This window comes from Vanacampus margaritifer, chromosome 1 (genome assembly GCF_051991255.1).
Source record: "Vanacampus margaritifer isolate UIUO_Vmar chromosome 1, RoL_Vmar_1.0, whole genome shotgun sequence".
Taxonomy (NCBI): Eukaryota; Metazoa; Chordata; class Actinopteri; order Syngnathiformes; family Syngnathidae; genus Vanacampus; species Vanacampus margaritifer.
This window is the reverse complement of record NC_135432.1, coordinates 37550093-37574155: the sequence shown is the minus strand read 5'-3', so window position 1 is coordinate 37574155 and position 24063 is coordinate 37550093. Positions and strand designations below refer to the sequence as shown.

Below are 24063 nucleotides of genomic sequence, written 5' to 3'. Positions count from 1 at the left end.
TGCGGTATTCAAAGTACCTTGATATTGTTGTGGTCTTGTCACTGTATAAAACTATGGAGGACCAAAACTGCCAAAATTAAAAATAAATACATTAATAAATAAATAAAAGTGAAAATAAAAACAGATATAAAAAAAATGTCATTAAAAAAATTATATATATATATATATATACATATATATTTTTTTAATTATATATATATATATGTGAGATTTCAAAAAAAAAGTCGAAATAAAAAAATATATATATTTTGCAATGGCAGAGTCCAACCCAAGACAAGCTTAGGTCCACCCCCTCATTTGAATTACATTTCATCCTGACAGAGCGTCTGCAGCATGAAATAAATGTAAAAGCAAAGCGTTTTTATTTATTGATTAATACTTAATTCTATTTATATATTTATTTTGACTTTTTTTATCTCATTTTTTTATTTTTTGTAATTTTATTTTATGTATTTATTTATGGATATATATATATATATATATATATATATATATATATATATATATATATATATATATATATATACATATACATATTTTGTTGTTTTTAATTCCATTTATATTTATTTTTTATTTAATTTTTAAATTCGATTTTTTATATCCGTTTTTTATTTTCGCTTTTAGTCATTTATTTATTAATTAATTAATTTTTAATTTTGGCAGTTTTGGTCCTCCATATAAAACAATGGACCGTTGCGCTTAAAATTTTTATTTGGGTCGGCTATACATTGGCATGTCACTTAGCAGGGGTTACAGTGCTCTCTCAGATTTCTTACAACAGTGTATAGTGGTACCTCGATTTAAAAGGACGAAATAGTGAAATAGGAAGCGTGCTAAAATCGTGTCTCATGAGAGCGACCAAATGCGCACCAGTTGTCAGTACAAACAATAATTTTGTACTGTAGTTTTTAGGCCACCAAAATAAATCTTGAAAGAGTGGGCTTCAAGGGATGACGCCCTCCCCGCTTTTAGTCAATTAAGTCGAGATTTCCCTTCACAAGGCCGTGTAACCCATTTGACCATGTGACTACATCACAAGATACACAGATGATTGGCTGACTGGTCAATTTAACCAAAATGTGTTGGTAATGTGGACTGACGAGTAAGATTTATTTATCGTTCCATTCCTAATATACATGTAGTTATAATGGCTGCCAATTCGCTATTTGCAGTGGTGCCCGATCCCCAACCCCCGCAATTAGCGGAAATAGTGGAGGTCAATTAAGTATAATGAAAAATGCATAATCTGTCAATTTATATTAACAAATGACCTTTTGCAAAGCCACACCCTGTAAATGCAGACTAGCCAATGACAGTGCAGTACAAATTAGAGGTCAAACACACTCTGGTGGCACGCCATTGAATTCAATGTATAATGTAAGATTTTCAAAAGATATTTAAGTGAAGTAAAGTATCTACATTCTGGAAGTAACTTGCCCAACATTGATGATGATAAGCGCTATAGAAGATGGATAGATAAATAGTAATAGTAAACTAAGAGTATAGCAATCTCCACAGAAAGTTCTGCTCCTTAATCTCGTTGCTGTCTTAAAGTACATGGTTGACTTGCTCTTTTGTGAAATGTATCCGTTAGCTTGCATCTCAGGTTGTTTTGCATGAAGTGACACAATTAAGATTTTTTGCTTCCATGTGTCACAAGTGTATAGGACGTATCCCATGTCAGTATGAAGTGGAAAAAAATTCAATTCAGCACGGAATCAGACCACTAACAAATGTGAATGGAAAAAAATGAAGTACATATCAGATATCTGCCATGGTGAGTGCAACATGTAGATTGGACATACCGATTGGCATTTTGACTGCCAGTTGTTGACGCTTGTTGAATATTTTTCATGTAATTTGTGCATCTGCATGTGGGTTGTTTAATATATTCCATCACTTGAGATGTAAATGGAAATAGAGAGTAAAACATTTTGACATTAAATTGGAATTGGACTTGAACCTGCAATTTAAATCCAGCCTTATTTACTTGTGTCCCTTTGTTTAGGTAATGTAGCCTTCAAAGGCATACACAGCCTTCTGACTGCTTCAAATTTAAAACGGAATTTTTACAAAAATGGGATTGAATGGAAGCATCCGGGTGAAAGCTTAATGGATTTAGTAACAGTAACTAAAGGGGGTGGGTCTTAGCAAAAGGTCAGTGATAACTGTGGGACTTTGACGCTTGTGTTTGCCACTGTGCTTTACGCCGCATGGTAGTCACTGACAGGAGTCCATTCACAGGTTTGGGCGGAGGTGTTGGACACTGTGGAGAGGAATTTAGTTCAAGAAGAAGGACAGAAGTCAAAGAAGCTTTTGTCCTTTTTGTCTCCTTTTAAGTTGGATACTTATTATGGAAAATACCCCAGAGGTGGCAAATCCAAGTCCAGAAAGTAAAAACCCTGCCACATTTTGGCTTTAGCCCCAGGTGCTAGCTAGCTATCTCTCTAGCTAGTTCCCATGGTGCTCGTTTACCTGCTAGGGATCTAACTAGCTAGCACCCGGGGCTAAAGCCAAACTGTGGGATGCTAGCGGCCTACCCTTACCAAAAAGTATATTTAAGTATGCTTGAAGTATACTCAAAAGTAGGAGAGTATACATCCAGTTTGCTTTTCTTGTACTTATTGGAAGTATACTGCATCAAGTAAATGTTAAGTGTACTTATAAGTATACTAAAACATATACTAAAAGTTTACATAGTATATACGTTGAAGGCACTCGATAAGTAAGGAACCAAAATTTTAGGTTACATTTGTTTAGAAAGCCCTAAAGATCATGTGGCTGGTCAAGGTCGTTACCTTAAGTACCAGTGTTTGCTGGTTTGATCCCTGCCAATTATCACTGGGGTTTTTGCTGTAAACTAAACTGTGGACATAAGTTAAAGTACCACAAAGTATACTTTCAAGTATGCTTAAGTATACTTATTAATATACTTTAGAATATACTTAAGTATATTTTAATTTTTAAGTGCACTAAAATGTTCCAATTTAGTCCCAATGAGTTTACTTAAAGTTTATCTTTAGTACAAGAATAAGTACACTTGAAAACTAAACTTAGCTATACTTAAGTATATTCTATAATTTGTACTTAACGTATACTACTTTTTGGTAAGGGTAGCTAGCTCCCATGGTGCTCGTTTACCTGCTAGGGAACTAGCTAAATAGCTAGATAGCATCAATGACTAAAGCCAAACTGTAGCAGGGTTTTTACTTTCTGGACCTAGATTTGCCACCTCTGAAATTCCCCAATCTCTATACATAGAAATGACTCAAAATGGTAAGCTAAAATGGTTCTGTCTTAAAAACTGTAAGTGCTTAAGAATAGAATGATGAATCTTCTCTTGTCCTTCAAACTTGACACAAGACACAAGGAATAGAGAAAGGGGACATTGGCAGGCTCACGTCAACACCAACGACATCGTACAAGTCAAAGACACTTCTTTGAAACATCCCACAGCTCTGAGTGACACTTGAAAATAGCTGAAATCAGTAGGTGAGTTATTAATTGTTTGGTCCAAACATTTCCTCAAATCCAATTTCAAAATGTTGCATCAGGCAGAGAATTTGGTCGTGCAGTGAGTATTGTTGCACAAACAGTATAGAAGTGTCTCAGAGGAGAAAACCAAGCAGAAAAATTGATTGATTTCAAAGTTAGAGGCATGTGTCCATTTCATACGGACAGATGCAGAATGTTATTATAAAATACATTTATCAGGGCTCCAGACTAAATGGTGGCATTTTGTCCCTAAAATTTGTGACAGTGCCGCTATATTTTTCATCTACTCGTGCATGAGTGACCTATAAATTTGCAGATTTTTGTGTGTGAATTTATTTTGCAAGTCGATTTCTGATTCATGTATGCCTCTAACTTGTGCCTCAAACATATCAAATTAGGGCCCACTGTGCCACTAGTAAAAAAGTTAGTCTGGAGACTTGCTTATACAGAACTATATACATAACATCAATTAGAAGCTAAATAGACCACATGTCTATATACCAAGGAAGTTTTCATTTCATTAGCAACCTACCCATTGTCAATTGACAAGAGAACACTAAAAACATCAAATCGTATAGTATATCAGTATCCTAAGCATATTCATATTTATTTTTTAATATCCTCAAAACATTGCTTCACTAACAATATGTTCAACACAAGCAGTAACAGCATGGTATTTACATTTAGTTAATATAATTATTTACATGTATTAAATGTACCATTTAAAGGGACAGTGTGTAGAAATGTTTGCCATCTAGTGGTAAATTAATAGAATGCAACAAGATCGAAGCACGTGCATTTTGAAGCACGTGCACTACAGTGCCTCAAGAGACCACCAATTGCCACCAATTACTACGTTTGCAAAGTTCTTCTCCTTCGGCTATTGGTAGCAGAAAAATGGCAGTGAAACATGCCAGCCTCTTGTAAGGTGATACGCGACCTATGGAATAGGGATGTAACGATAACGGCAATATCGCGATATTACAACTGACACAATATCGTCATCGTCATGTCACGATAGGAAAAAACAACACATTTGTTAAAAAAAGTCAAGTTGATTTCCAATTGTGCAGTTCTAGCACACTCTGGTGGTTAGTTTTTTAGTGCAGTTTAATTTCCATATGGGATATTTTGGCCCTTCTATGTTAAAAATCCATGCTAATCGTCAGATGAAGGGGAATGTAATATGAAGTGAGTCAATATGTGGAAGAACTCAATATGTGCGTGCATTAACAAATAAGTGTCTCAATATTAAGTGTTATTAGAGATTGTATGTTGTTTATGTGCATTGCTGTTATGTACACAAGCACAATATTGTGGGTTTTTTTTTAGTATGAGGTCATATTTTTCACAATATCATGACCTTTTTTAATATCGCCATCCTCCCCACAATATTGTGATAATTATCGTATTGTGAGGTTCATAACGTGATAATATTATGTTGTGATATTTGGATATCGTTACATCCCTACTATGTAATATAATTAAAGTTAAAATATGACTTGATTATCGCACCCATCTAATTGTCACACCCATCCCCTAGAGGGGCAGTGAGCAGCAGGGGTCGCGCTCGGGAATCATTTGCTGATCTAACCCCCCAATTCCAACCCTTAACGCGGAATGTCAAGCTGGGAGACAATGGGTCCCATTTTTATAGTCTTTGGTATGACCCGGCAAGCGATTGAACCCGTGACCTCCCTGTCTCTGGTGGACACTCTACCACTAGGTAAATGAGCTGGAGTAATAAACAATTACTAGCCCTACAATTATATTTAAAAAAATGTACGCTGCTGTAAGAACATATGTTTTCATATTATTGAAATTGATAGTGTTTTTTTTATGTTTATTGAATGAATACTGAAAAACAAAAATGTCTACACACTGTCTTATTAAATAGTGCAGTATATTTGTGGACTGAGATGTAGTAACGGATTGACTAAACGCTCTAATAGAGACCAGAGATGTACTTACATCCACAATGAAAAAATCCAGCCAACACCAAGCGTTGGTGAAGTACTTGACAAAGCCATAGGCAACCCATTTCAGCAGCATCTCCAGGATGAAGATGTAGGTGAACACCCTGTCTGCGTACTCCAAAATGATCCGGACGGTTTTCCTTTGCTCAATGTACACATCCTCAAAGGCCTTCGGGAGAAACAAGACACAAATATGTCACATGCAAGAGATTGCTGATTTACAATCCTGCTAATGAATTTTGTGAGGCACCAACAGTGATTTACAGCGAGAATAAATCGCTGTGCTGCATTTCATTTATTTATTCAAGAAGCATTTGACACACACTTAGGAATTTTTATTTATTTATTCATGTATATATATTTGTTGTTGTTTTTATTGCCATTTATATGTATTTTTTGTATTACATTTTTTAATTATATTTTTTTATATGCATTTTAATTTGAATTTTTATTCATTTATTTATTTTTTATTTTGGCAGTTTTGGTCCTCCATGCAATCCACCCCTGGTAAAGTACCTCAATTTGATAAATGTCGCGGTCCATTAATCAAAGCAGGAAGACAGCAGTACTAATGTGAAATCACCCCCCTACCCCCACAGCACACTAGGCTGTAAATACTCGTATATAATATAATACAATAATTTGTGCCCGACTCACCAGAGCTCCACTGCTGAGGAGGATCATAAAGATGATGAGAGTCTCAAACCAGTTGTGCTCCACGATCAGGTAGCAGGTTTTCCTCAGGAACCACCAGATTTTCCCCCAGCCCATGGTGATATCGACATCACAGCACTTGTACTTAGCCACGCACGCTGTGTGCACACAGAGGGAGAGGGGGATTCTTCTGTCAGCATTACAGGATGAGTTTTAAAGCAGGCGTCATCTTGTGCTAAATCGCAGATTACACCAGGCTTTCAGTGGGACTGTGCCCTTTTTTTGCTTGATTAGGTGCCTCATATGTCATTAAAAAGGGTCAGATTCATTAAAGAGCTCAAGTCCTTCTGTCCTTCAAGTGCTTCTGGTAACAGATAAAATACAGAATTTATTAAAACCTTGATAGCTTGTTAGAAATAATGCTGATTTTGCTTACATCGTTGAAAAAGTAAGCCCAGTACACACACAACCATAATTGGGCTGATTTTGAACCTGATTGGCACTTACAAGTCATTCCACATAATGAGATGACTACAGTGTTACCAGACAAGCTAACAGCCTAGCTTCTTTTATTTGCTCTTCTACTACTCCTCTTTCTTCTTCTTCATATTTTCTGGCAGTCTGGTTGCCATGTGGTACCACGCTGTCTCTCACAAGTCAATGTTGGTACTAGGACAGATATCTGGTTTGAGGGAGGAGCATCATAGTTGTAAGTGGATATATTGTTATACTGTATGTGTGATGTGCTGAATTGGTTCATTGGCGATCTCAAGTACACTTCACACAATAAGAGCAGTAATATCAACATACATTTTTCAACATGTGTGGGCTCGCTCACATTTTAGATTCTTTTAGATGAAGATGTTCATAAAAAAACAAAATAAATTTAAAAAAGCAACATACCAGGCTTTCTAGTGACCTGACTGAAACATCCCCCACTGAGTTAAGGTCTCACAATGTCTTTTAAAAAGACATACTGCATATGCACACATATCTTGAGGGCATTTAGGGATCAGTGACAGGGATAGAGAGAGTCAGACAGTGATGATAAATAGTGGGCATGCTCGAGTGAGTCTTTATAATGAAACTGTCCTTCACCCAGCTGCCCTATCATTGTCACTCAGCCCAAGGGAGTCTCGGTGCTGTTGACTAGAGGTAATGGGCGCCATAGGAGCAGTGGCCTCACCATCTGTCCAACACGCATCTGGTTCCATGTATTCCTCCACCGTCTCCACCACCACCACCTCCTCCACATCTGGCTTGATGTCAATGGTGCTGCCCTCAGACGAGCTGGTGTCATCCAGCTGCAAAGACGCAGATGTTAATAACAACACCAACAACATATTTCAATTCTTAAGGTAAAAAATGTCATGTTATGCCTTCTATGTGGCAAATTCTTTCACATTAAATAATGGATTAGTTGTACAGCGATACTTTGCAACGCACTTAATGTTCTCTCCAAATAATTTGTGAAAATTATGTCCTTAAAGTATAGCGTTAGCAGTTGTTTCATTGTCGTGATAACTGGAGATGACAGCCAGTAGTCACGGTGATATCACTATGCAGATGAAGATGTAAACTACCGTTAACTTTTTGCGCTAGATGCTAGTAAACTGCCAGATGCTTGCCATATGTAATCAAAAGGTTTGAGTGCTTTGCTGTGTTATATTTTAACATTTTGCATGACATTAGTTGCTGATTTTGTTTTGGACTTGTGTGACTGTTCATGAGCTGTTGGTTACGTTACAACTAATCCACTGTTGCTCAGTTATTTAACTCATTCAAACCCCAAAACGTGTAAATACGTTTTTTTAATACTCTAATTTACTCCCAAAAACGTATGTATACGTTTTTTATGTTGTTCTATGCAAGAGCATACAGAAGTCTTTGATGCAGCATCCGACATAAAGAGGTGGCTTAAAGCAATGGTAGTTATTACAAAAACGGCCAGCAGGTGGCAGCAGAGTATAAGAGATCAGCAACAAGCTCTTTTTGACAGTGTTTTCAACAGTAATGTGAAAAATTATGAAAACTTAGCTATATTCTAATGCTAATTGCTGCAAAATGGAAACAGATAGAAATTTACTTTTTTTTCCTAATGAAAGAAGAGACTCTTATCTTTTGATAGGTTCCATGTTTTTATAGCAAAAGAACACAATATTCTGTGGGCCTTGCAAAATCTGTCAAAATCCAATAAAATAGCCGGGAGCGAACGGGGTTGCTTCAGTGAAAATGGCTGAGAGTGAATGAGTTAATAAACAATTCATAAGATTTACAGTTTCTTGAGTCATACACACCTCTTTGCTGTTCTCATTTTCTGACTCACTGCTGAAGTCTTCTGTATTAAGGTTCTCAAAGTCGGACTCTCCAACCGCAATGGGTACGCAGACGGTTAGGTTGGGGTTGTGGATGAAGGACATGTGATCTTCATCAATCATATACTTGCCCACGCTGCTGCCAATGCCGCTGGTCGTGCCATTGCCGTTCTTTGCATAGTCCAGATCTCGGTTTATGTCTACCCCGGTATGATTGGCAATACAGTTCAGCTTCTTGTCATACATGTCATCCAAAGGCTTCTGCTCATCCTCCATGGGTGGTTTCCTCAGCAGGCTGGCCACCAGCAGCCGCATCTTGGCTTTGAACCACGCGATGCCTTTCTTGATACGAATGACGGAAATCTGTAGGTTGTTAAGCTCGCCGTCGTCATCTGTGGCAGCCAAGTTGTCTGCACTGAATGAGCTCAGCAGCAAGGCAAGGAACAGGTTCAACACCTTTGCAACGAGAAAGAAAAAAAGGTCCGCAAATGTACTGCCATCGACAGAAGGCATCAAAGTAAATTGTAGTGTAATTTCACGAGTCAATCCATGCTGTCTTTAAAGGGGGCTCACATGTTTCATTTACATGGCAACAAAGTCTGTTTGCCTATCAAAAGATGAGGCTGGAAGGGCCTAGCACACTTGCGTGGAACTTCTTTTCTTAACAGGCTAATTTCAACAAAACAACAACAAAAAATAGGGCATGTAAAGTATGATATAACTCTTGACCCTTGGGGTATTTTGACAAAAAGAATATGTCCACAGTAATGTTTTAAAATCTGTAAAGGAACAAATAGAATGTATGAGTCTCCTATTTGTACTTTTCTCATCTTTTAAAAATTACGGAAAAGGATTAGGGCCAGTGGAGAGAAAAGAGAGAGAGAGAGAAAGAAAAGGGTTGGCAGGATTCACTTTAAAGTGAGAACTCTGTAAAAGTCAGAATTCTCACTTTAAAGTCAAAATCCTTTTCAGTAAAAAATAGATGGCAAAGTAATGTGTTTGTTTCTTTAAATACATACAACAAAAGTTTATGATATATCACAATCCAACACCTACTCACCACCAAATTGCCAATGACCATGACCATCATGAAGACAATTAGACACATTCCCTGGCCAGCCACCTCCATGCAGTCCCACATGGTCTCAATCCACTCGCCGCACAGCACCCGAAAGACAATCAGGAAGGAGTGAAAGAAGTCATTCATGTGCCAACGTGGCAGCTCACAGTCGGCGTCGATCTTGCACACACAGTCTTTGTAACTCTTTCCAAACAGCTGCATGCCCACCACGGCAAAGATGAAGACAATGATGGCCAATACGAGAGTCAAGTTCCCTAAAGCACCCACAGAGTTTCCAATGATCTTGATCAGCATGTTGAGAGTCGGCCATGATTTGGCCAGTTTAAACACTCTCAGCTAGAAAAAGGGCAAAATAGGAAAGGACATCATTAGTCGGGTAATGTCAAATCACTCAAATCTACACATGGTATACCCACCCCCCCAACATGTGTCAATATGCAATTGCTAAAATTGCCATTTACCAGTCGGAATGACCGCAGCACTGACAGACCCTCGACGTCAGCTAGAGCAAGCTCTACTAAACTCAGCGTCACAATGAAGCCGTCAAAACAATTCCAGGCTTCTTGGAAGTAGTAATAGGGATCCATAGCCACTAGTTTGAACATCATTTCCCCAGCAAAGATCCCAGTGAACACCTGGCGGGAGGGAAGGAAGGAAACATCGAAGGGCAATTATCAGAAACATGATGGATCTGCAAGGATGACTTCTGGGATAGTGAGGTTGGCATATACAATATAGTATGCATAATGTGGTGAGAGCAGTTGCATCTGTAAGGATCTATTTTGCGAACCCCACAGTAAATGGTAAAATTATTATTCGGCTATATTTCTCTACAGATCAACAAAAGATTAAAAATAAATACAAAATTAAAGATGCAAGAAATGATGAATGGGCCCTTGCACTCAATTTTTCATGGCAAATCCCTGAAGAACCCAACAGTTTCACACTCCAGTGACAATTGGAGATTGCGGCCTGTTGAAGCCAATGTACCACATCATCTGCAAAAAGCAGAGGTGCAATACCGAGGCTACCAAACCAGACCCCCTCCTAGGCGAAGTTCAACTGCCAGCAATGTTGACCCAACTCTGACACCAGTCATACAGCCCGTAGGGTATCCTGTACTCCGGAATCCCGGAGCACAGGATCACAAGAAGCTGCACGGTCGAACACCTTCTCCGAGTTCACAAAGCACATTAGACAGTAGACTCATTGGGCAAACTCCATCGAACCCTCAAGGACCCTGCCGAGAGTGTAGAGCTAGTCCACGGTTCCATGGCCAGGAGAAAAACTAAACTGCTCCTCCTGAATTTGAGATTCGACTTTCCAACAGACACTCCTCTCCAGCACCACTGAATAGACCTCACAAGGGAGGCTGAGGTTGGAACACCATATATAGTACCATGCATGCACCATCTTTAAGTTTTCTCTTTTTTTCCCTGACGGGTATGAATGAAGTATCAAACAGTCAAATCATTAATAAAGCCACTGGTCACTGATTCAGTGGAGTTTGGCGTTTCTCGATTTCACTCTGCTTCATCTATCTTCCTTCCTCTGGTCTCTTGATGTCTCTCTAATCCTGTTGGAATTCAGATGAATCTGGGGTTGGTGAAAGATTCTGGATTTGTAACTCTGTGGGTGGAGGGTGATGCCTGGTTGGTGTTGGATTTCATTTTGCTTCATCTTTCCTTCCTTTGATCCTTCCCCCGGTCTACTGACAACTTCACGACTCTGGTGGAACTTTGAAGTATCCGGTTAAAGGGTTTCAGGGGAATTAAAGAGCGCAGACAAGCAAACCCCCCCCCCCCCCACACACACACACAACGCAAACAAAAACAAAAAGAGTGATTATGGTGACATGTTGACTCGGGAAGGCTGCCAAATGAATAATATTGATAATCTAAAATAATTGTAAAAATTCTAATAAATTAATTAATAAATATGAAATAATACTGAGCTCTCAAAAAAATCATTAATAAATTAATTTAATTTCAATGCATTTTGACTTTAATGTGCGAGGATGGGGGGGTGCAGCATCTCTGTTCTGATGTTGACTGTTGATGTATACTGTGTGTAAAATGCTACACGATGCATGAAAGGCTGGTTTCACCCCCGAGCAAAACAATTACATTGCCACTTACTCACCAGATTCCCCACATAGAGCATGTCCTCGAAGTCGGGTGTCATGGGGTAGTGCTCCATGGCCATAAAGAGCGTGTTGAGGACGATGCAGATGGTGATAGCCAAGTCCACAAAGGGATCCATGACTATCAGGTTGACAATCTCCTTAATCCTCAGCCATCTGGGGGAGCATTCCCATATCAGGAATGTGTTTGAAAACTTATACCAGCATGGTGGACACTTGCGCTGGGACTCCTCCAGTTCTGAAGACATAGCGCAGATCAAATGTCACAACCAAACATACGCGTGCGCACGAGCAAGCCACATGCAAAGGTCTTGAGTGACAGAACAATTGTATGTATCTGTATTGCTGGCTATGCAAAGCGGATAAGCAGGAAATACATGTCAAACTATCCAACCAATAAGAGCAGCCCTAGTTAAAGAATAATGAAAAAGCAGGTTAAAAAACTGGGTTAAAGAGGCAGTACCCTCCACTAGTGTGTTGGTAATGACGCTCATGACACTGTTGGCCCGCTCTTTTCGCCCAAAGGAGGTATTGAGCTGGTCCACAGACACCATCAGGGAGCCAGACAGCTTCTTCTTCACCTCAACCTCAGTAGTGGGCTGTCAGGAGGAGAGGAAGAATCAAGCACCCATGGAGAGGACATGAACACCATCCCACATCGCCACAGGTGGCTGGCAGGGGGAAGCGGACAACAGCATTGGCAGTAAAAAGTCGTCAGGAATATTGGAGTGCAGGTATCAGGGTATGTTTGATTTTTTTTTGGGGGGGGGGGGGGGTCTCAATGCTCGGTAAAGACCTTTTTATATGCTGTAAATTTATCCAAAAGTGAAATTAACTAATCTACCGAACGAAAAATTTTAAGAGGTTGTCCAAATTAAAAAACTTAACTGTCAACTGCTTCTCCAAGAATGCACATTGGGGCCTTTCATGCCATTGCAATATAATTTTTTTTCTTGCAAACTGATGGTTCTGTGTGCTGCTGCTTACTTTTATAAATGCATAAATTGGAAAGCGATCAAAAGAATAATAAGCCAAGAATAATAAGTGAGTCGTTCATATAAGTCCAGATGTCATGCATGGGCATGCTCCAAGTCAAAGAGGAGAGGAATCTACAGACTCATTTGTCATGCTTTTGTTTTTTGCTGTAGCTCTACCATGCTAGCTATCGCCACACGACTACAATAATTCAATTCAGTCATGTTAATCAGGAAGTTTGGAAAACAGAGAAAGGTCAAGACATACAAGGACAGCAGCTCTCCTTTTCTTTTTAAAATATGTTACTTTGAGATGTGATCTATGCATTAGGTAAGCAGATAAAAATGTCTCTGCTGGCTGTCTCCTCCCCCTCCTACTGTAACGCTACCCACACAGGCTTGCAGAGGCCCTGGATGCCTGAAGGAGGAAAACAGCAATGCGATGGACTATGTTAACTCATCATTACATGTTGCTTTAAAATCAGGGTGGTGGGGTATGGAGGATCAATATATAAAATATATAAAAATAAATGACTAACTAACTAACTAAATAAATAAATAAATGAAAATAAAATACAGATATAAAAATATAATTAAAAATATAATTAAAAATTAAATACAAAAATAAATATAAATGGAAATAAAAACAATATATCCCTAAATAAATAAAAGTAAAAATAAATACAAAAATAAAAAACGAGATTCAAAAATACAAATAAATATAAAAATAAATGCAAAAATACATATATGAATATAATTAAATATCAATCAATAAATAAAAACACTCTGCTTTCACATTTTGTTGTTTCATGCTGCAGACGCTCTGTCAGGTCGAAATGTTATTCAATTGACAGGGCGGTCCTAAGCAGAGCGTTTTTATCTATTGATTGATATTTAAGTCTATTAATATATGTATTTTTGTATTTATTTCAACATTTATTTTTGAATCTCGTTTTTTTTTTTTTTTATATATATATTTTATATCCGTTTTTATTTTCACTTTTATTCATTCATTTATTTATTTATTTATTTAGTCAATTATTTATTTTTAATTTAGCTGTTTTGGTCCTGCATAGTGGGGGAATGGTGTACAGTATCAAATATGGAAGGTGTCAATCTGGAAGAATTCATATTGCACCACACACTGACATTCAAAATTATGAATCACATCAAAATTGCTGGTAAGTCAGTCACCCAGTTTCTCTAACCTATCAAATCTAGGGCTGCCTGTATGTTTATAAATGACTCCGTCCTTTGCTTTACTATGGAGGGCAGCATACACTGCAGGCGTGGGAGGGGGGGAGTTGGGGGTGAGCACTGAGCTAAGAGATACATACGAATTTGTCAAGATGACAGATCAGAAGATGAAGAAAGAGAGGAACGGACGAGAGGGTCAGGGGCAGGGGGTCCATGCCTAGATAGGTCTACTCATTGACTTCCTTACACTGTCATCAGTAGCTGCCTTATCTATTTTCACCTCAGGCAGAAGGCGTCCACCGGGGCCAATGAGGGACACAACGCCGTTGCAATCCACCGTGCTGTTCCTCTTCCCGTGGTAGCCGCTATAACTGCTGCGCCGGTACGGGCTGAATAGGGAGCCCCGGCGTTCCTCGCACTCCTCCACCGTGCTGTGTTCGTCGTCCGCAAACTCATTCTCTGAACCCACATCCTTGCCGCGACCCTTGAAACTGAAGATGCTGCTCTTGCTGTTGTGGCGGGACAGGAAGGGCGAGCCTGGTATGCTGAGGAGAGACTAGAAAGGAGCAGGTTTGGTTGGAGTGGGACAAAAAAATAATAATAATAAAATATTTGCTGTCTACCGTTGACACCGGTGTCTAGTTATAGCTACATTTGGGGGTGTAAATGTCAGTAATATTTAATATACTGTTTTTTGGTTGTTGTTTTTTAATACCTTGACCTTTTTGGATGGTCATTGCTATGTTTTATGGACAGATGCACTTCCTGACTCAAACTTACCCAGTTTATCTGGTTTTGGGTTCAGCACTGAGTTGGCTGACTTGCCCCACTAAGGCTAGGTTAGTTTACAGCTAGGGCTGGAAGATTAATCGAAATGTTATCGTGTTTAGATTTTGGCTTCTATCGATCTTTAAAACGCAAGGATGGAAGAAAAATTATTAATGTGCATTACAGCGTGGTGTGTTTACAAGTTCCCTACATTGTGAAAGCACTCTGAATGCACCGGAGCGAAAAATGTGATTCTGCTGTCCATAAGCGTCCTTTAAGCTGTTTAATGACAGTCCAGTTGGAGTTAACTGTAAAGCTAAACACACGACAAGGAGAATTACATACAGTGTATATTTAAATACAAGACATGCTTCATTTTTAACACATCACAAGCCTAGCGATAATGCTAATGTAAGTGAATGGAAGATGAAGACATTTAATATTTTCAATTTGATGTTTTACTGTTTTTGAATTTACTTATAGGCATATCAATGTGATATAATCATGAGTGTTTAAAAAGAATACAGTGGGATGGTGATTTTGTGAACTTTATTTGATCTTCGTACCCTCAATGCTGTTGGAGGGGCAATGTGCATGATGTGTCAGAGTCTCTTGTCATTTAGGGACTGAAGGTCTGGGGTCAGATTTTGATTACTTCTGTTCCCCCAATCAAGAAGGGGAACTGTATAAAGATGTCTGTTTACCATCAACCTTACACCTTTGTTCAATCTAGGAGATGACATGTCTGCCCTTTGTTCAATCAAGAGCCGGGAGGAGGAACCTTTTATCTTTTGAGTATAAATGAGTCGATGTTCTGTAAATTGTCACACTCTTGGGGGGTCTACGTCGCATTCAGATGTGGATGTCCTAACGGTGTCTTTAGAAGCTTCTAAATAAATTCTTGCAAGAAAACTTCTTCATCAGATCCTGAATACAATTATTTGGACACGCAAAGATTACACTTAATATAGTAGGTAATAATTCCTTCAAAATGGTGACGCCGACGTGGACTTATTGAGACGTTTTTTCAACAGCTGTGATTGATCCTGAACACCGGATTTCTAAAGTGCAAAAATATTAACAAGGTGAGTGGACATTTTATCCACGTAGAGAAATTCTGGTTGTTTAGGATCAATACAGTTGCATTTCGTCTGTGCTAAGTTGTATTTGGGATCTGTGAACAAGTTAGGGGGGTTGTAGTAGTACGGTGGGACAAAGTCCTCGATTTTGAAAATTACTACGACATTGAACCATGCATGGGAGTTTTTTCCGCGGTGGAATAGGTTGTGTTTTTTATTTTTTCGTGTGAATAAGCTACTGGGCGTGCGGTGTGGATTAGCCGCCTGTGTGTGATATCATTCACACAAGGTGTGTGCTGTGTGGAATTATTAAACCGAGGGACATAATTCCTCGGTGTGTGTGTGTTGGGTTTAAGTCGCGCATAAAAATGCCCCGTGTTTACGGAAGTGACGTCAAGTCGGAGCGCTCCGCCGTTTTAAACGGCATAAGACATTGAGTACCACGGGGGAATAGGCTGTTGTGGTTGTTGTGATGTTATAAGCCGCTAGTGGTGATCGCACTATGTGTGTGCTGATGTGTGTTGTGATATAAGCAGCTCGCGTTGATCACGCGTAGTGATGCTGAGTTAAACGCCCGTATATTGCGTGTATCGCTACGGTGCCGTGGAGTGATATAAAAAGCCTGCCGTTTTTTCGGTTCAGAGCTGTGTGATATAAGCCGCCCGTGAAGATACAGGATATATTTGTTGAAGTCGCGCAAAAGGTATTTAATATCTGTTTCATTTTCGTCTTGTTTGTGTTTGTCTGAAAAAAAAAAAATATATTATTTTTTTTGGGGGGGATTAATGAGAATACTTTTGATCTGTTATATCGTAGTATAATAAGTGAGACGTCACTGACTTTATAAATATTAAAAACGACTAATTACTACATATTATGGACGAAAAAATTCGACCGTAACTAAGGAGGTTCGATTTGCATAGACTTCCGGTCGAGAGTCAGAATTGGTCGCTAAGCGAACAGTGAGTTCATGATGCTGGACGCATTTCCACCACGGCGTCAACGTAAGTATGAAACTCTTTTAAATGTATGAATGCGCACTAATTGTGATAGTGGTTGGTTCTCACCGTTGTAAAATGTGGTGTGTTTGTGGAACTTGATTGTGTAAACAGCGCCAGACGCTGATTACCTCCGTGAAAAACACTTCTATAAGTTTCTTCGAATGGAAGAAAAGTTAGACGGTGTGGGGTCGTGAGCCAAATGTTGGTTTGTGCTAGAATGTTAGCGTTGGATAGCTCTGTGAAAGTTGCGCGGATGACGATGTTAAGTGATTTTGAGAATGAGGAGGCTGATGCTAAGCTAGCGGCTCTGCCAGTGTACAGTTGCCATGCACGGGAGATTCGTTTTTGGTAAGACGCTACCGCGCGAATCTGTTTTTAAGGCTAAGGATGAGTTAGCTGCGAGCAGCCGCATCTGTTAAGAAATTGGAACATAAATTGGAGGAAGTGTTGACTGTGAAAGATGACCCGCGGGGAAAATTTGAACCAAGCGAGAGCTCTTGGCTTAGAAATGAATTGTTGAGTGTACGCGTTTGTTTGTTTGGTAAGCTCCATGGTGTGTTGTGGCCACGCGGTTTTTCGTTGTTTGTCTTACAATGTGCGCGACGTGTCTGTGTCGCAGCCGTAACGTTGCGATGGATTGTGCGCGAATAAGTCGACATTTGAGCTATAAGTACGTGGTGAAGTTATTATTAGACGAATAAACGGTGTATTTTACAAATGAGTGCGCACTTCGGAGAGGTTTGTGTTCGTCTGTGGTTCAACAACTGAGACGCCACTGAATTAAGTTGAGGAGTTTGTGTTGTGTGTGAGTGTTTGTTGAGCCCAGTTGGTGAAATGTTGGGAGCATGTGTGGATTGTGTGATTTTTTCCTTGTTTGTGTGCCTGCAGGGAGTTTGTGACTGTTTGTGTGACTCTGACAATGGGAAAGGTGTGTTGTGTGATGTTCTAGCGAGATTTTAGAAATCAAAATGGCCGTTTGGTCTGTTTCTCCTCACTGCCTTTGTGGAGATGAGAAAAGTGCAGAAGTTAAGTGAATGGAAGTGTAAGTTTGTTTGAGACAGCGATTTTTAAGTGTAGGAAAGAAAGAAAAAGACGGGTGGAAAGTAATTTTTTCCCTCCAAAATCCTTTGACCTCAAAAAAGGGTGAAAAAGAATGGTAAGCAGGAAATCTGCATATTTTGAAAGTAGGGGAGAATTCTGCCTTTGTCTGTGACAATTTTTAAAGCTCTTTCCCCCACGCTTGATTAGGGACTAAAGGTTTGAAAGGATGGGGGCCGTGAGCTGCTGTTTTAAGAAGGTGGTGATTTGTACTGTTGTCTGTTAAAATTAAATTAAACTAAATAAAAAGGACAGGGGGTGTGATAAGTTTAGTCCTCTCTCCCATTGTCTCCATTTGGGAGACTTGTAGTCTGTTGTGTGTGTGAATAGCAGGGGTCTTCTAATGCTAATCTGTTAAAATCAAATTGTTCCTGTTATGCGGAAGGATATAGAGGTCTAGGTGTTAACTACAGGCCACTATCATATTATTTTAAAATCAGATCTGTGTTTTTTTTTATAGTTGAATAAGTAATAAAACCAAATTTTAATTGAAATAGACTTTTCATTTTTGATTTTTTGATTTCCCCTGCATCTCTGATAACTTATTCGTAGGTGTGAAAATGATTTAACCTTTGTCCTTATCTGAGTCCCATTCTAGAAGTCTGAGGAGCCCTGAAATTCGAAAGGACTTCCATCCAAGTGGCCAGGGTGACCGACAGCTGTCACATTCTCTTAAATTTGAGGTAACACGTAATGAAGATGTCTATGGTAGACATATGCGTAAATATAGTACTACTACTTGCTATAGTGTAGTGATCAAATTCAAATAAAACCACAAAATAAATAAATGAATAAATTAAAAATAGTTTGAAAAACCAAATATTTTGGGGGAATTTTTTATTTTATTTTTTCTTGGAAATTGAATGACAACAAGCAGTGTTCTCTTGCTATGACAACAAGCAGTGTTCTCTTGCTATGATCTCATCTCCCTCTGTCTGTTCCGAGTGTATAAATGTTTCGGGCAGGTTCAATCTTTGACTGAAAGGTGTTTCACTTGGGTGACTCAACCAAAAAGTGCTGGAAATGGAATGAACAGCATTCTCCTGCTATGCTTGATGTTCAGAGTGGACGGCGAACTGAACAATGGTCACTTTCGGGGGGGAAGTGACCACACGGACTGCGAAAAGGATGGTACACTGTAAATCCGCTCGTCCTGTGACTGTTCAATGACTCTTATGCATTGTTTGAGCATAATGTCTAGCAACTTTTTGAGCAGACAGGATTATCATCGATTCTGCCATGATGAACTTTTCCTGAGAACTCCAGTGCACAAAGCCCAGTGCCCGCTTTGAACTTTGCCCTGCATAAACTGCTATCGACAAGGACAGGAAGAAATATGAACTCCGGTTGTGGACTCAAAGTTCTGGAATCATCTGAGTTTGGTGCCTGAGGTCGTATGTTGTATTCTGTTTGTAGACATTTGCACTCTGTACTATGCCAGAAAGGAGATGTGATCTATAGCAACGCAGTTTCGGAAATTGAGAACAGCTTATGTGAATTAGGGTAGTATAAAATTAATTTTAATCTTTAAATACTATATTTTCCGTTGTTTGATGCTTGTTGAATTTGGCCTTCTATTTTTTTCTTTTTTCCCATTTCTCTTTTATAACTTTGGCTTCTCAGAGTGGACTCAGATATGGAACACTTATGGCAAATTTGCTGGTTAAATTTTTAATTTTGATTAAGCTCAACAGCACTGATCTTTGGATTCCACGGGGAATGCACAAAGGCAAAGTTCCCTGCTGTGTTTTTACAAGCCCCCACTACTCTGTAGAAGAGGTGAGGTTAGTTGGCATTTTAAGAATACTTTTTGGTTGGTTTAAAGTAGGGATTTTGTTTTGTTTTTCTGATTATAACTCGTTTCTTTTACTAGTTGAGATGGCAGATATTTGGAAGATTTGTGACCTGCAATAGATTAATGGGGTTGTTTAAAAAAAATAAAAATAAAAATTCTTCTCTTCCTGACCCTAAAAGTCCTCCGCTGCAGTATCTTAATTTAAATCTGCTTAAGTTGTTTGTTTTTCTCACTTTAAGTTGCCTGAACAGGATTCAAATTTACATTACAAACTATTGCCTCAAAGGCTTTTGTTTTGATGGCTCATGGCTAGCTCAGCTGGAGATCTTTTTATAGTTCTGGTGTTGGCCAAATTGTCACAATTTTTTTTTTTATTATTATTATTTTTTTTAATCTACAGGACACAAGGTGTCTGTTTTTCCTCTTTGAAGCAGCAATTTGGAAGCGGCTGCAGTTTTCACATTCAGGTCTGAAATGATCAAAATTGATCTTTATCAGATGGGGGAATGATTGGTCTGTCTGAGTTTGTTGAAAAGGAAGTCTGATGTGAGAATGATTGGTCTGTCTGATGTGAGAATGACTGGTCTGTCTGTGTATCAAAAGGAAGTCTGATGTGAGAATGAAGTTTGGTGTGAGGAATTTACAGGCGAAGAATGGAGCGAGAATGGAGAGGATTCGACTTGGAGAAAAGTAAGTTCTACAAAGATGACAAAAGACGACCCTTATAGCAGAAATACGGTAAGTATGTTCCATCTCAGAAACGATTGAAAAGTATAATTTCTAGAGCCCATGGAATATGCCATTTAGGTGTGGAAGGAACATTGACACACCTGGGTGACATTTTTTCATGAGACAAGTTGTTAAAAATGAACTGCAGTGTTTATTTAAGGTATGAGTATAAATCTCTTCTCAGACTGTTCATGGCCCGGCCGGACATGAATAGTTCTGAGTTAAGATGATGTTGTTTTTAAATGATTTACACTGCTATAATAAGAAACCAGCATTAAAAATACAGAAATTTGATGTACGACAAAGAGCACATTTATGCTAAAATCTACAACAGTAAATATCATGGTAAAATATTTGATTAATCATTATCTACCATCATAAGGGTTTCCTAGGAAGATTGGATCAGACAAACCCACTTGAAAAAACAAAACTTCATAAGATATAGAAAAGGCATTGAGATTAAAACATATTTGATTTAGTATATTATCTCTGATCTCAAGGACATTAAAGAAAAATAGAAATATTAAACAATTGGCCTCATAAAGTTTCAATGGCAACAAGACTTTCATTATTATGCCATTGAATGTACAAATGTCATTAAACGGATTCTGTTTGAATGCCACAACAAAAATAACTTTTTCCGTGTCCAACAGCATGTTTCAGGACCTACAGAACTTAAACAATTAACATTTGCTAAAAAAACAGGTGCTCTTTTCAAAGTAAAGAATGAAGACTATGTATGTTATGAGTGACTAAATGAAAATGATTTTGCACACAGATCTGGTTTGCTGATCATAATAGTGGGAGCCACACGAGGTCCCAGGCTCTTCAATCACATCAATTGACTCAGACCGAGGGGGTTGACTAAGCTGCTGATCTGCGTCCACACCAATTGGAGCCATCTAACGGATCCCACCACACCTGGTTCCAGTGTCTACCTGACAAGCTGCCCAAGGACGCGGAGGAAAGAAGATTCATTGGAGTGCCTTTTCCCTGGGCACGGATTGACACAGTTGGAAAAGCTGATCAAGTGTCAATCTGCTGTTTGAAAGGGGGAAATCACTCAAATCCCCTTTTCATCAATTCACAAGGATTGAGTCACACTGGGAATGAAGTCCCGTGACCTTTCCTGGGATCTCTGGCAGTGAGCCAGGGTTCGGAAAGAGGCTGACAAACGCCTCTTTTTTTTAAAAATTTACCAACTGTCGAACACACTTTTCATTCAACAAAGACCTTCATCAGGAGATGGCTTCGAGGGACGGACACATCTGCTATTGCGTCGTGACACTTAACCACATCACATAGTGTTATGCCTCACATTTATTATGCCCCTTCCACTGAATTTTTTAATGAATCAATGAATTCTGACTGCTAAGCCCCTCTATCTTTCTCTCTCTCTCTCTCTCTCACCTGCTATTCTTATTTCTAAACTCCACACATAAACATTGCTTCATTTTGCGACGATCAAGATCCGCGCTGGACTTTCTCTCTAGACTATTGTGGGATTAAATGTCCGGTTTTTGAACTTATAGAAGTTCAATGGTAGGACTGAAGACATTTAATATTTTCAATTTGATGTTTTACTGTTTTTGAATTTACTTATAGGCATATCAATGTGATATAATCATGAGTGTTTAAAAAGAATACAGTGGGATGGTGATTTTGTGAACTTTATTTGATCTTCGTACCCTCAATGCTGTTGGAGGGGCAATGTGCATGATGTGTCAGAGTCTCTTGTCATTTAGGGACTGAAGGTCTGGGGTCAGATTTTGATTACTTCTGTTCCCCCAATCAAGAAGGGGAACTGTATAAAGATGTCTGTTTACCATCAACCTTACACCTTTGTTCAATCTAGGAGATGACATGTCTGCCCTTTGTTCAATCAAGAGCCGGGAGGAGGAACCTTTTATCTTTTGAGTATAAATGAGTCGATGTTCTGTAAATTGTCACACTCTTGGGGGGTCTACATCGCATTCAGATGTGGATGTCCTAACGGTGTCTTTAGAAGCTTCTAAATAAATTCTTGCAAGAAAACTTCTTCATCAGATCCTGAATACAATTATTTGGACACGCAAAGATTACACTTAATATAGTAGGTAATAATTCCTTCAAAGATTGCACTTCAGGAGTGTTTTTCCTTAAAATAACGAATATTCACACACAAAATGATTGGAAAAAACACATCCACAGGTAAGAAAACATTATTCAAAGGCACAAATTCTTCCCAATTTGTGAAAAACAATTAACTTTAATAGAATTCAATTGCAACTTTCTTCTGTTCCTAATTGTAAGTGTGTACACCATGGTTACATGGCACTACACTGCCCCCAAGAGGCCAAATGCGCAGAATCACCCAGTATTTGTTTTCAATTGCTATTTTAGTGTATAGTATTAATATTTTACTTACTAATTTAATTTCTCACTATCCTTGTAAGTCATTTTTAAACCTGAGTTGAAGGATTCACAGAATTTTATTTTCCTCAAAATTCATGGATACAAATATATATATTTTTTGTCAATACCAACACAGTTAAAAATGTTAGTATATAAAACCAATGAATAATCGTTTCATTAATCATGAGTTCAATCAAAATAATTGTGATTATAATTTGTTTCCATAATTGTCCAGTCCTACTTACAGCACATGGCATTCCAAGGTGGTCTCCTATCCAAGTAAATAACCAGGAATGACCCCGCTTAGTTTTCCAGATTAGATGAGATTGTTTGTTCTCAATATACTATGGCAGTTGTAATTGGACATTGTGCACTTATTCCTTCTGTATAAATCCAACTCACACTGCCCAGTAAGTGTGAATGTGAATGGAATGACAGGCAATATGTCACCTCGATAGTCACCAAAAAGCCTAGTTTCCACAAAGCAGTGCTGTTTCACTCAGTAAGGTAGGCTACAAATTTTGGGCGTTCTCCATTGTAAGAGCTGGAAGACCTTGATTCATGTCACATTAGCTGCCAAGGTGACAAGAAAGGCTAAAATAGCATTGGGAAGTTACCTCAATGTGTGCCACTACCAACATTTAAATAAAACCTCAACAAGCTCAAATGAAATGTTATAACAACAGTCTGCCCGAATGTAAAGTGAACAGCAATTGCAGACGAGCATGGCACATTACGTAAGTCCCATTTTGTTGTTTTCAGAAGCCCACAGTATGCAACAATATGAGCGCTGCCGTTGCAAAGATGCAGGATTGCTCCCTCTGAAACATTCATGTCATTACAGTGAATTATTCAAAGCCTAGACGTGGGCACATCTACACCGCTGTATGGGCCGTTTTATGCAGCTCCTCCCTGCTGCCGCTCAAATAGCAAGCTCGTTACCCAGCTGACAGTGAGAAATAACGGAAATATTTTCAGTATGAGTCATACCATTCAATTAGCTTTGCACTTGTGAGCCATTTACATCCAGTGAACAACCTTGGACACAACTTGAAATCATCCTGAAGTACTAAGGGTACTGGTCTGTGTTTTGGTCATGCAAACACAAACCTCAAGAGCAACTATTTATGTTGAAAACCTTTCATGGCGTTCACATATAATTTAACATCATATTTGTTATATAATAACCATTTAATGGAGTTCATGAGGTGTCAGCCCACCTAACTGGACCTCATTTCATCTAGCTTTAAATGATTAACTCTGCAGGTGTGTTTTGCCTTTCTCTTTGGCTTTTCTCAACACTTACTATGAAACAACAATATTGGTACAAGAGTAATAATATCCAGAAGTTCTCGTGAAGTTAT

General features: G+C 38.7%; 1 protein-coding gene across 8 annotated transcripts in view; it reads right to left on the bottom strand.

The window, feature by feature from the left end:
• The window catches only part of scn8aa (sodium channel, voltage gated, type VIII, alpha subunit a), a 92318-nt gene that overhangs the window by 22542 nt on the left and 45713 nt on the right, over window positions 1-24063 (bottom strand). For 4 of the 8 annotated variants that reach the window (XM_077553250.1, XM_077553234.1, XM_077553274.1 and 1 more), the window contains exons 12-20: window positions 14083-14391; window positions 12128-12263; window positions 11664-11902; window positions 9983-10156; window positions 9501-9857; window positions 8423-8896; window positions 7312-7429; window positions 6129-6283; window positions 5467-5640 (exon numbers count right to left, since the gene is read on the bottom strand). In XM_077553250.1, the coding sequence (XP_077409376.1) occupies window positions 5467-5640; window positions 6129-6283; window positions 7312-7429; window positions 8423-8896; window positions 9501-9857; window positions 9983-10156; window positions 11664-11902; window positions 12128-12263; window positions 14083-14391 (2136 nt within the window). The remainder of the gene's footprint in view (window positions 1-5466; window positions 5641-6128; window positions 6284-7311; window positions 7430-8422; window positions 8897-9500; window positions 9858-9982; window positions 10157-11663; window positions 11903-12127; window positions 12264-14082; window positions 14392-24063) is intronic. The other 4 variants (XM_077553265.1, XM_077553293.1, XM_077553257.1 and 1 more) reach the window with 1 other exon arrangement.